Source organism: Zonotrichia leucophrys, chromosome Z, assembly GCF_028769735.1.
Source record: "Zonotrichia leucophrys gambelii isolate GWCS_2022_RI chromosome Z, RI_Zleu_2.0, whole genome shotgun sequence".
In the NCBI taxonomy this organism is placed as follows: Eukaryota; Metazoa; Chordata; class Aves; order Passeriformes; family Passerellidae; genus Zonotrichia; species Zonotrichia leucophrys.
The window spans coordinates 58,850,840-58,863,941 of record NC_088200.1 but is presented as its reverse complement, the minus strand read 5'-3'; the positions used below and the strand labels follow the sequence as shown (position 1 = coordinate 58,863,941).

At 39.5% G+C, this 13,102-nt stretch overlaps 1 protein-coding gene across 7 annotated transcripts in view; it reads right to left on the bottom strand.

Annotated features, from left to right (window-relative positions):
• Positions 1–4,305: 4,305 nt before the first annotated feature.
• Positions 4,306–13,102, bottom strand: part of TDRD7 (tudor domain containing 7) — a 46,954-nt gene continuing 38,157 nt past the window's right edge. For 5 of the 7 annotated variants that reach the window (XM_064735692.1, XM_064735694.1, XM_064735697.1 and 2 more), the window contains exons 10-18: positions 12,768–12,879; positions 11,776–11,978; positions 11,500–11,634; positions 10,030–10,113; positions 9,733–9,867; positions 9,301–9,411; positions 7,389–7,879; positions 6,903–7,063; positions 4,307–4,772 (exon numbers count right to left, since the gene is read on the bottom strand). In XM_064735692.1, the coding sequence (XP_064591762.1) occupies positions 4,552–4,772; positions 6,903–7,063; positions 7,389–7,879; positions 9,301–9,411; positions 9,733–9,867; positions 10,030–10,113; positions 11,500–11,634; positions 11,776–11,978; positions 12,768–12,879 (1,653 nt within the window). In that variant the 3' untranslated portion in view covers positions 4,307–4,551. Of the gene's footprint in view, positions 4,773–6,902; positions 7,064–7,388; positions 7,880–9,300; positions 9,412–9,732; positions 9,868–10,029; positions 10,114–11,499; positions 11,635–11,775; positions 11,979–12,767; positions 12,880–13,102 lie in introns of all 7 variants that reach the window. The other 2 variants (XM_064735698.1, XM_064735699.1) reach the window with 2 other exon arrangements.

The window sequence follows — 13,102 nt, the reverse complement described above, 5'->3', positions numbered from 1 at the left end:
TGTCCCCAGTTGCCTCGAGTTAGTACCAGGCTGGTTTTTTTGCATGACCTGCCTGGCACTGACATTCCATGTCCTGTGGCATTTGAAGGAAGATCTGCAGTTAGCTCTGAAAGTGCTGCTCCCAGCTAGGACAAAGGAAGGATACAAAGGCCTGTGCCAAGCACTGGACCCAGGGCATATTTCACTGAGGTGAGCAGGCCCAAGTCAGTGGCATCATCCCAGCTGCTGGCACGAGAGAAGAGGCTGCTTAAAACCACTCACTTCACTCAAATGCCTGTTTGTCCAGGCTAAAGAAGCCTGACAGGCAAGATCAGACAAACCTGTATGCCAGTTTCCCTGACACCTGTTTACCAAATGCCTTCCTCCAGGGCGTGCAAGCCGGGAGAAGCTCAGGAAGTGATCCACTGGCACCACTGAGCTCCCATACATGCCTGCATTGGTTTTGCACTCAGAGATACGTTTGATCTGGCTGCTGTCAGATGTAGCCTTGTGGGCACGAGAAACTTATCTGAGGCATCTTGGTCCCCTTAGAATGTCCTCACCTGTCTCCATTAGGCAAGACACAGACCCAGCTTCTCAGCACATTTGTTTTCAGTGCATCCCTGGTTGCTCTTTCTTAGCGGTTTGCTGTGACACACTGAGGTAAGGAATGCTGCAGGTAACATACACTGTAGCACTTTTCACAAGACACCAAGTTTCACTAACCCAACCACAGCAGGGCTCTCAAGGAAGTGGCTTGTCATGCTTGAAGCATGTCCATTCAGCTCTTCTTGCCCTGGCCAAGGTCTAACTTCACAGAGCAGCACAATTCTCCTGTTCAAGAATTCCAGTCCAACGTGAAAACATCAGCAAAGAGCAAAAGAACACAAAATGGAGCTTTCAGGCTTTATGAAGGTTTAAAGTGATGTTTTTTTCATGGCATGATTTTCCTTCACTTTTCTCGTCTAACATAGACAGCACCTGAGAATCCAGGCTCTCAATTAAATTAAACATAACTAATTATTAGTTTTGCCTGATGCAAAACTGTGAGGACAAAGGATGAGTGTGGTGAAAACACAGAGACAAAAGATCTTTGCAACAAAAAGATCTTTTTTGCAACAAAAGATCTTTGCAACAAAAAGATTTCCCAAATGGGGAAAGTAGTCCAGGATTGGAAACCCTAGGGATAGGAATTCATTTTGAGATGGCAAAGAAGGTTCTCATGTTTCTCTGACAAAACAAGAGTTCCTTAGAATGAGCTGGAGTGAACACACTGGGAGACGAAAACAGGTAAACTTAAACTTTTTCAACTGAACAAAATACAGCTAAGATTGAATAAACAGAAAAGAGGAGGTTTGCAACTGCTTACTCTTCACAGCCTTGGGTAAGTAAGACACCTGCTTTGTTTGTTTTAGTTATCACAGCATCATCTGTTTTCTCTAGCTAATCAAGGATCATTTTTCATTTTTTAAAATTCACAATGTTCCACATAACAAAGCTGCATTCCCTTTCTCTGGTTGTAAAGTTGTGGGGTGGGGTCCCAAGAACAAGACATTGCAAATCCACATTCCAAGGGATGATCAGCTGGGCTTCTGCACATACATCCTACATGGTTTTGGCATTTATAGTAAAACTGGAGTTCCAGTGAATTCCCTGGCTGTGCCCCTTTCTTCCTGCAACTAAAGCTTTTACATGCCTTGTTTTATCTACACATAAAAACACTTATCAGTGAAAACTTTCTGAAGTGTTCTCCTCCTTAGCCTTCTTCCATCCAGACAAACTGCAAATCCTACTATTTAAACCAGACTTTCTAGATGTTGTTGCTTTCATCTGGATTCTCTGTGATGAATCCACATCTTTCCTGGAGGACAGTGCCCAGAACTGCATGGAGGGTTCCAGTGGAAGCCTTTCTAATAGCTGTCAGAATGGAAAGTAACTCCACCACCTCTTGATTTAGACACTGGCTGTGGATGCAGCCCTAGTCAAGTGCCATGCATTCATGAAAGCAGAAAAACCATTCACAACCACCCGCAACACTGACTGCTGAAAAACTGAAGAACCGCGCAGCATTCTGTGTGCATCAGCACCTTCCACAGAGCAGGCATGTCTAGTACCTCCTGGGGACAGCAGGCTAACTAATTATTATGCTATTTCATGGCTTGGAAACTCAGCAATCTTGAACTATTCAATACTGTGTGTGCCCAACATGCTCTGTATGTTCTTGAAAGCAGAGCATGCAATGTGTCAGAGAGCAGTAGCAGGTTAATTAGCAAATGTCTGACAGGATCTTACATGGGGTAAGAGAGCAACACTACAAGCAGGTGTAAAATCATAGTTCTGCACAAGCAGAGAGCAGTACCTGTATTGTAATGGATTAGGAGTGGGGCTGCTGAAGGCAGGGGTGGTAGTGTATTCTGGGAATGAAGATGGAGAGACACATCAGTGCAGCCCCTCTGGATACAGCATATGAACGGAATGCAGAGTGTCATAACTTTGGGTTGGGTGTATGCTCTGTGCATGCACAAAACAATTCACAAGGTGAACAGCGGTGCCTGAGGGTTTGCTGATCAGTTAAGACTGCAGTCTGTTTTACCAACACACAAAGCAGCCTCTGGGAACCCCAGCACTGAGCTGCACAAATGCATGGGACTGTAGGACTGTGTCCTTGCTTTGACCTGCGCTTTTTAGCCACCAACAACCAAGGAAAGAGTAAGGCATATTTCAGAAGGGGCAGACAAGTTTGGAAATCATCTTCGGTCTCTTGAACATCTGTCCTCTAACACTACAAGTGAAAGGTCACAAACTGCCTCATCAGTACAGAGGTGCAAATAAACTTCGGACAAAGAGCAGATCCTCAAGCCTTAACGGATACAAATACAGCCCAGGTATTTCTCCTGAAACTAAAACAGTTCCAGCAAAATGCTCTACTGCCATAAAAATGGCTTGTAGCCATTAGACTTCACAATTGGGAAGGTGAGATATGGTCTTACATAGGAAATCTCTCTTCAGGAGCTCAGGGGAGTGCTTCTCATTCTACTGTCCTTCATCATTGAAATTTTCCAACTCAGAACTCATCCTAAACAGAGGGAGATTTGCATTCAAGTTTATCTTACAGTAGCTCATCACCACATGGTTTCCTCTACTTGCATTCTTCACCTTCTCTGCCATGGCAGCTGAAGAAGTTGATTAATATGGAAAACTAATTACTATCTTCATTGTTAATACTACCTCTCTGAAGTACACTTAGAAGTCTCAGCCTCAGCACACTTAAACATGGAGAGGACTATGTTAAGTAGCAATTTGCATTAGAGTAGCAGTTTGCTGGTTTATCACTGCCCTGTAAGGGCTCCGCTACACCCAGCATACATCCAGAGAGACATGCACCAGACTTCCCAGAGGACTCCTTGCTGCTTAGCCCAGACCTTCTCCAGACCACCACCAGAATTGGACTAAGGAGTGCAAATATAAGTCCTACATGCTGAAACAGTTTGGTTGCTCAGACTATTTGCATGCATTTTCTCTCTCCCACCCTACTATTACACATGCATGGAACCTTCCAGTCTTGTTTCCCTTTCTGTCCAATCTCCTGTACTTCTGCAAACAGCCTTATAGCAGAATTTCTTAGCTTGGCTTGTGTCCTACTAGAATTACTACACAGCTGTGCACAGCAGAAAAAAATCCCATTTCTGACATTCCTCGTGTAAAGCTTTAATATTGTGTTTAACAATCTCGAGGGACAAGCAAATTTAAATTGAGACAGCAGACTATGAAATATAATCATGTCTACACCTCCTCTAAATATTTCTAAGACCAAAAATAAAGCAGGTTCTAAAGTAGGCTGAAAATACTGTGTTCCAAGGACTCCAAGCATCCATCTGTGTGCTTACAGGACACTGCTTTCTCCTGTCCCCAGGAAGCAGAAATCCTCTGAAGAGTCTCAGAAGCATACATGAAATCAAGCTATCAAAAAATGAGGGAAAGGAATGCTTTGGATTTAGCAGCTGGTCAAAGAGGTGGGGTGAGGAGGGGAGCAGAGAATTCAGGAAAGTGGTATCACTGCTAAGAACAGCAAACAGAGCAGTAAGTACACAAAGTGAACAGCTGTCTGTGAATGTTCCACCCCACAAATGCAGTATGCCAAATAAGGCACTATTCAAAGCATACCAGGCTAAGGAAAAAGGAAAAACTCAACAATAATGCATGTCTCTGACAATAAATTCAGAAATATAAAACACTTGTTAAAGGAAGGACTACCCTGTAATGACTGAGTAATAGTTATGAGATAAAAATCCCTCCAAAATTAGGGAATGATCACAAGAACACAATTGAACATTGTTTTATTGATAAATAACTTTTAAAATAATTTAACTCAAATATTCTAGCATTACAATGGTAAACAACGTTAAAATTTTCAGAAAGTCAACTGAAGTCAACAGAATCCAAACTTGTTAAACAAACACAGATTTTTCAGTTTTATCCCCATTATGTCTTAAAGGCCATGTAGTAGTTATACTGCTCTTCAAAGCCTGTTACTCATTTTATTGCTAAGCTGCTACATTGCAGAAGTGATGATTAATCACCCTTTGAAAATTCCACAAGACTCTGAGACACAAAATCATGAATCCATGTATCAATATGTGGAAGAGATGTGTCCACAAGAAAAGTCACTATTTTTCGATCCCAAGAGTTAGTGCTGTCATTAACTGCCTGTATCTGTGCCACAAAAGGTTTCTTCTCTACCAGATTCCGAAACACTATTGATGCCTCTTCTGACCACTGCTGGTTTTTCACTCCTAGAACAAACATAAAGCAAAACAGAAGGTCATTTATAGACTAGAACAGTCTAAGTTTAAAAGAAGTGGTGTGAGTTTAAATACTTGAGAAAACAGTTTTTAAAGTGCTAATGCATGCAACTTAAATCTAGAAAAAAACCACAAGCTCACTCATGTCCCACACCAACAAGCTTAATTATTACATTTATTTTTTCTTGAAGTTTAAAGATAATGATGTGTTTGCAGAAGTGAAAGGCAGATGCACTGACTCACTGAGGAATTCAGAGAATATTAGCTGCCTTGCATGACCAGGGCTTATCAGGAACCATGACAAAAAGGAAACTAAAGATCCTTTCAAAACAAACTTCCTTTATTTTCAGCCTGAGGGTGCTGACATTACTTGTCCCATTGGCCTTGCTTTAGATTTTCTTCATCTCAAAGCAGCATCAGTTACTAAAACACCTGCCAAACCTTCAAGTCCCAAAAAAGACATATAGGGGGCAGAAACAAAGAGAAATTATGCCTAAATGCCTCACAATTGCTCTTACTTTTTTTCAGAGTGGTATCCCACAAAGTCAAGTCTGCTGGAACCTAAACAGATTTTTGAATATGGCTGCAATCCACCTAGAAATAAGCAGCTCCTGCAGACTTGGGATTCAGTTGCCCAGACCACTGCTGGTGTACAGCATCTAGATACACAGGCTCAAATATCATGGTAGAATACCCAAGAGCCACTTGATGGATAACAGAAGCAGAACAGCAAAATGACAATACTTTGCTTTTATTATTAGCAGCAGCTTGCCACTGACAGGACAACACAGGAACACAGCTGCCTGCAGATTGCAAAAGGAATTAAAAGTCAGTAGTTAATCAACACTTAAGGAAGAGTAACTAATGCTATGAAAGCTTTATGCAAATGGAAAAGCAAATGGGACTTTACAAAGAAACAGATTAGTGACTAAGAGGCATAAGACACAAAAGCATAGAGAAAAAAGTGGAGGAATAGCAGGACAATAGTTACTGATCTTCCAGGCTCAGCTGGCCTGCTTTGACAATATGAAGAATCTCAGAGGCAATTTAGCTAGCTACTTGGGAGACTCAGTGAAGCAGGAAAAGTGGATGACTTGCAAGCTTGCTGGGCTGGATCCTCCAGAAGACAGACACAGCTAGAAATCAGCCACATCACAGCACTGCACACCGAGGACCCAAGCCTGTCGGCAGCACATCCACCACACAGCACTAGTTCAAAACAACCCCCAAGGTCACACTGAGGCTATGCAGGAAAGCAAATCCACAGAAGGCACAGGACACTAACTCTGTCACCTGTCACTTCCAACAAGCATATTCTGTGACTGAAATCTAGAGCAGTGCTGACCAAACAGCATCAGCAAGCAGCATGACTAAGATGAGACGTATACATCTCAAGACAACACAGAACTGAAGGAAAAATTTTGAAATGAAAGAAAAGTCAGCAAGGAGAGATCAATTTTTATTTTTGAAATTCTCTCAGATGCATGTACACTCTCTATGTGCCATATTCTCAAGACAATTTTCGTATGTAAGCTTATTGAAAGCTCTGTCCCCTCATGGAGATCTTTGCTTGTTTGAGAAAACCAATATATTTCAGGCAAATCTGGATTCCAAGTCAGCACTGGAATTACAATAGCGTCAAGATATATATATATAAAATCCTCTAGAAATTCAACATCTAGGTTCCTAACTTTATGTAAACCATAATAATCGGAACATTAGGTTCTTACCAACAGTCACATCATAACTTTCACACTTGGTAATTGGCTATGTTAAGGGATCAAAAAAACATTAAGTTTTTATTTCCCCATGTCTTTTGCATAGCAGATATCACACGCATCAAATTATAAATTTTATGACCATGAAAAGCAGCTGCTGGGAAAGTTTAAAGAGTCTCCATTCTCAAAGATGGTATCTTAAAGTGCTGCATTAAATTAAACAAACAAAAATAATTAAACAGAATCATCACCGCCTATGCCAAGGAAAAAAGCAGGACATAAACATGTAGAAAAAACTCAATTATATAACCTTTGACTTTTTTCCATTTAACATTTCTGTTCACCTCATATGCCCACTGATGTAAGACTTTAACAAAAACAATTGCAAATGCTTGATACCTACCTGCAAGCTGAGCTGTGATAGCTTGGAAAGGTAGTCTTCTGAACGTATCCAGGAGTGGCTGTACTTTCCCTACGCTGACAAACTCATGTTTGCCATAGTCCAGCTCATACACTGACAAAAACCCATTTCTAAGAATCCCTTTTATTATGACCCTGTACCACCTAAGAGGGGGAAGAACAAGAACAGACCATTTGAATTCATATTCACACACTGTCAAAGCACCAGAAAAACAATGCACAACCAAAAAATCTTGACCAACATGCCTCAGGCTTCCCAAACCTGGATTTAGCTGAATAATACCAACTATCCCCGCTACAATCTGGAAGCATGAAGAGACTGCAATCTCATTTACTTTCTTAATCTCTCAGATATCATTGGACATCTGCTATGTTGTTAACAATGCAGACTAAGCAAAGCTAGGCTCGCCTAGCTTAGCAGAGTTAAGCTTGCTTTCAAAGATTTTAAGTAATTTAAGTATCTACTTACTCATCTCCAATTTTAGCTGCATACAGCTTATTTTTTTCAATGGTCACAGGTTTCTCTTCTGCCCTGCTGTAGTACAAGATCATTTCTTCCATTAGGGCATACAGGTTGTTTAGCTCATTCCAAGGCTGGACAACGAAATGACCGGGATGGCAGGCCACCGAGACGTAGATATCCATGAGGTCACCAGGCTTTGGCAAGGGTAGAGGGGGCGGCATCTCCATGCTGGACACTGTACTGCCGGGCTCTCTGCCTGAATCAGGGAAACTCTTCTCCAGCTTCCCACTAGGTAACTGGAGAGCTGGAACAGCATCACCTACAGCTTTTGTGAAGCTGGTCCCACTGGGAGCCACACTCAAGAAAACATCTTTTTGATGCTTCCACAAGTCTGCATTTTTGATCTGCCTATTGATGCTACGATCCATGTCTGGGAAATTCTCTGGAGCAAACAAGTAGATGTGTGCAATTCCTTTTGAAGCATCCTGTTTAATCACCTTGGAACACAAAATACCATTTAACAACCAGTTAGTAACTATTAAAGGCACATCTGATTTTGTACAGAACTTTTGTAAAGCAGCAACAATTCATTGCACTTACATACAGAAACAGTTTCAGTGTTCTCCCAAAGATATGAAAGAAGTTGGGGCTAAAAAGCTGTTCACAGTAGATGAAAAGAAAAAAAACACCTGCAGCAACTCCACTAACTTAAAGCAAACACAAAACTTGAATTTTGTTCCATCCAACAGGCTCAATCACAGTACTGTGTGTAGAATTCTTGCTTCCAGAAGAACAGTAGCCAGTGTCCACACAGATCTAAACAACTTATTAAATAATAACACCTAATCCTTTAAGCTATCCTCCAGTCATTATGGGAAATGAAGCCTGCTAAATTAGATGAAAAAAAAAAAAAAATCTTCTAGGTTTCTCTCACATGTAATTTTCAAGCACTGACACAAAAATACTTCCTATTTACCATCAGATATGCTAACATTATTAATAGTAAAGCACTTAAATTTTAATTTGACAAAGTATGCAACATTCTTTTAAAGATGCTTCTGCTAATGTTCCCAGCCAGGAATAAGAACTTCGTGAAATTAAAGCATGAATCTGCTCTCTATTATTTAACACAGCAAAAATGAGCACCAAATTCAAGCTCTTTTGGAAGAGGATGTCTAGAAAAGCCAGGTGCAACAGGTGTATATCTCAGAGGAGAGGTCTAGACTAAAGCAAGCAAGAAGGTTATGGAAAGCTATAAAGCACTTTTTCAAAGTGTTTGACAGCAGCTGGAATCAAAAGGTTAAGAAGAAATTATCTTTGTTTAGTCTGTAGTTATAATAGATTTATAAGGGTATTTTCAGTAAGTTAAACTAAGTGAATATTGCAAATGCAAACAATTTTATCTCAAAGATAAGAGAAATTTTAACTATATAAAGTGTATACTAAAACAAAGTCAATTAGAAAGAGCAAATAAAAAATAAAACCGCTTTCAAAGAAACTAGAAGGAGAAAAAGCTTTGCTCACAAGAGGCATAAAAGTAATTCAAGATTAACTGAGAAGCTGCGTATTTTTATGTGCTGAAACATGACAACTACGTTTCTTTCTTATCAGGGGCGAAATAACTCTAGCTGCATATTTGGACTTGGACAGCAAAACAAACAACTGCTGTGAAAATTGCTAAATTCACAGCAGAGGGGAAAGGACAAGATTCTAACAGGCCTAAGCAAGTAAGTTTTATAATAAATTTACTAAGAAAAGAACTTTGTATAGAATTTATGTCCTTCAGCTGGATACAAACTTCTACACTTCTGTAACAAAAAACAATTTGATGGGCTGTTGAGCTTTTGAAGTTGTTCTTTCAATGTTCTTTCCTAATGCCTATGCGAGTTCAGGTCTCACAGGCATTTTGACTACTTACCTTCATGCTAAATTCAGGACAATTTATTACAGCATCTCGCAGCCACAGAACAGCATCTGGAGTCCACATGCCAGTGTTAGGAGGCAGATCTGCCAGACAGCACTTCAAAGCCTAACAACAGAATTGAGTGTACAAGGTATAATTTAGTAATATGAAAGCTGGTCCAATTCAGAGAATGATGCTGACAGAGTCAATCATCCATGACAAACAGAAAGAGCAAAACGCAAATCCAGTACCATGACACATACACAACACCCACCAACTCACAGGACTACACTGCAATTTATTTCAGGCGAAGATGCACAATAAAATACACTGCAATGTTGAATGCTGTGAAACAAAACAGAATTTCAGGACATAAACCTTGAAATAGCAGCACTACTAACACTGCCAAGAGATTGAATACAGGTTAACTTTAACATGTCTTCATACCTGAGGAGGTATTGCAATTACTTCTCTCAGGAATTGTGGTGGGATTTCTTTGAGCTCTGATACTTTTACAGTTGCAACTGTTCCAGTATCCATAAATTGCACATCAAGTGCCCGTCTAGTGTGAATAATTTTTATCTGAAAGAAGAAAGCAAGAGCACAATTTTGAGGTTAAAAAACCAACAGTGACACACACATAATAGAATATTTCATGGAAACTAAACATTCAGAGTGAGTTGAACAAAAAGAAGAGACATTTCTATGTGGGCAAATTCTAGCTGCTATTTGAATACTTCTTACCTCTACACGTGCCAATTTTCCTTTGGAAGGAAACAAGCAGATTTTGCCACAGAAAGGTAGCAATACATTGAACTCAGATGTCTGCTGCAAATACAAAAACAGGAGTCAAAAACCACAGAGGTATTACTATCTGGCACTCAATTAACCATTTCAAAAGCAACACATGGCACAAACAGTACTGAGAAGCAAAAGCTCTGTTTCAAATAAAAAGTATCTTTCTGGCTTTAGAAACACTTCTTATCACATTGCTTTAAGCTTCCCCAGTTGGTAAACCTTTTCATCCCAAACTCTGTATCTTACAGGGAAATTGGGAGAACATGAAGTGACGGGGTAAAAAGCCACATTTGGAAACAGACTAGGAAATCACCAACAATTACTTGACTTGAAAAGTGAGAGCAGTTAAGAGCTATGAGAGACAAGCTTAAGTGAAGAAGCTCCTAGCTTATATTCTAGAACATACAATTTCTTGAGACATATAACAAACCAAATTTACTGCTAACTCAAATGGAAATCTCATAGGGGTGACAGGCACCATGATAATCCTAAATAACAAAACAAGAAAACAGCTACACTATAAAAAAGTAGGGAAACTACATTTGAAGAACAATCATCATCTTACTAGGTTTAAATTCTTGGGCAGAATGGGTTAAAACACTCCAGATAAGCTGCAAAGCCTGGTATTAAAAGAAGCTGAAGAACAATCTCTTTCTCTGATAGCAGCAAGAAAATAACAACCACTCTCTCCCAAGAATACCAACTCTTGAAACACCTACATGGCTGCCTTCCTTAGTGTCTTTGTGTTGCTAAATATTTTAGCAACTTTTGGCAACTTGTGCTGCTAAACTTTAGCAACTTCAGCAAAATATTTCTACACTTTCTTTCAATATTTAGCTTGCTTGAAACTGAATCCTGATAAATGAAAGGTGTTCAGTATAAAATAGTACCAGGTGGTTGCGACAACAGGTCTAAAGCTTAACTTGTACACCTCAAACACTTTGACAGCATAGTTTCACAAGCAGCAGTTTCAACAGGATCTGCTTTGTATGATTTGGTTTTGTCAGGCTCAGCAGAACTACAAAATTGATTATCCTAATTCTTACAAATTAGATCCTCGTAAGATTTTTTCTCTTTGACCTAAATTCCCTTGAGACTAGTAAGGATGCTGCATGAATCTGTAAACATGGGGGAACATCTTCGCCATGGTGACTTCGCCATCATGTGCCTATTTTAAAGCAACTTAAGACTTTTCAAAAAGTACCCTATACATCACTTTGACGTTGAAAAGAAAGCATCAAAAGACACTTTTCACACTGAAAGATGCACCCCAGAAAACCCCAAACTAGAAAGAGAACTTTTAGCCTTTTCGAATAGTCTATGGCTACAACAGAAACTTGAACTTCAAGGAAAATTATTGGTACTCTCTGGAGTAATGCTGCATGACTTTACCACTTCCCTTACTGTGGAACTTACCTTGTAAATAAAGTAGTCTTCTAGTTTCTGCAATATTTCAGAAAGCCTAGACAAGCCTTTGGATGGCACTTGACAATACAGGCTCCCATCAGAGGAAACACTGGTTACTCTGACATTGGTATATAGTGTATCTGCCTGCAACAGTAAGAGTATGACAAGAAAGGAAAAAAAAACACCCACAAAATTTAGCAAATTTCTGACTACTGTCTTTTGTCCATATAAGACCTCAACAGTCAATGATTTTTAATAATTAAGAAGGAAACAGGACAATGGTACCTGTAGGTGCAGTTCAAGGGACTTGTCATACAATGCCTTCAGACAAGTAGCATTGATGTTGATATCATCTTCTCCAGAAGTGTCATAGAGAACAAGAAGAGGAGTATCACTCTTTTCCAGTACTTCCACAGCAAATATCTTGAAACATGTCTGTGATTCCACAGCCTTTACTAGGACAGGATCATCACAGAAGGCTTCCAGTCCTGCAAGACACACCAGACCTTTTTGTGTACCAAAGTTTTACAGCACCCTTACTACTTGCAATCTACTTAATTTCTAGCTTTTTTATCAAAGAAAGCCACCTTTGGGGGCAGAATAGAAAAGAAAAAGACCCTCTTCAGAAAGAGTTGAGGCAAACGTGTAGAAAAAAATGGAAAACATGTCAAGTATTAAAAAATCAACCAACCAAAAATAAGACAAGCTCATTCACAGCAATTTCATATATTTAAACTTTAATATTTAAAAAAAGTTAGAAAGGCCAACTAGTTTTAGAAAGGTAAATAAATTTACCTTTCTAATAGCACTAGGATCACTTCAGAATAATTAAACAGGCTCATATTTATTAATATTGCCTAATTTGGCCACAACTCCATTTATGGAAAGAAATGTGCTAGTGCACATTGCTTGACACAACACATTTCCTTTACTTCAAATATTTCCTTTTATTTCTTTAGGCTCATGTATATTAAAGGAATAAAGACATCCATGTTAAGTGCAGAAACAATTAGGCTCCATTACAGAGGTACAGGATAAAATCAACTTCTAATATCAAGGATTCTCTGTAAAATTCTTCTTCACAGCCTTTCTTCCTTTCTTTTCCCTCTTTCCATGCATACCCATGTCTGCTTAGGCTAGCTGAGCTGAACAAAATCTATCAAACACATATAGAACTATTACAAAAAAGGATCAGAACTCCCAGACTCACAGAGGCTTCAATACGTAAGCTGTGCCAACAGTAAGCATGTGTGCAGTCAGCACTGACTTTCTCTTACCTGCCAGTTTACATTTTGCAGCTTGAAAAGGAAGTGATCTGAATTGTTTCTGGAGTCTGCACACACTGTTGCTTTCAACAAATTCACTGAAGCCATGATCAACATAGTATACCTGAGAAGGGAAAAGAGAATTAAAAGCACAAGATCATGAATATAATTGTAAGTATGTTTCCTTGAATCTAGGGAGAATGTATTTGGTCGCCACATTCTCTAATACAACCACAGACAAATTACTTTTTGTCAGTTTAGTACCACTAATTTCATGTTTTCAGGGAAAGCCTCCTTCTCAAGATGTGTATAATAACATCCTCTTCAACTGTTCTGCAGAATCTGAA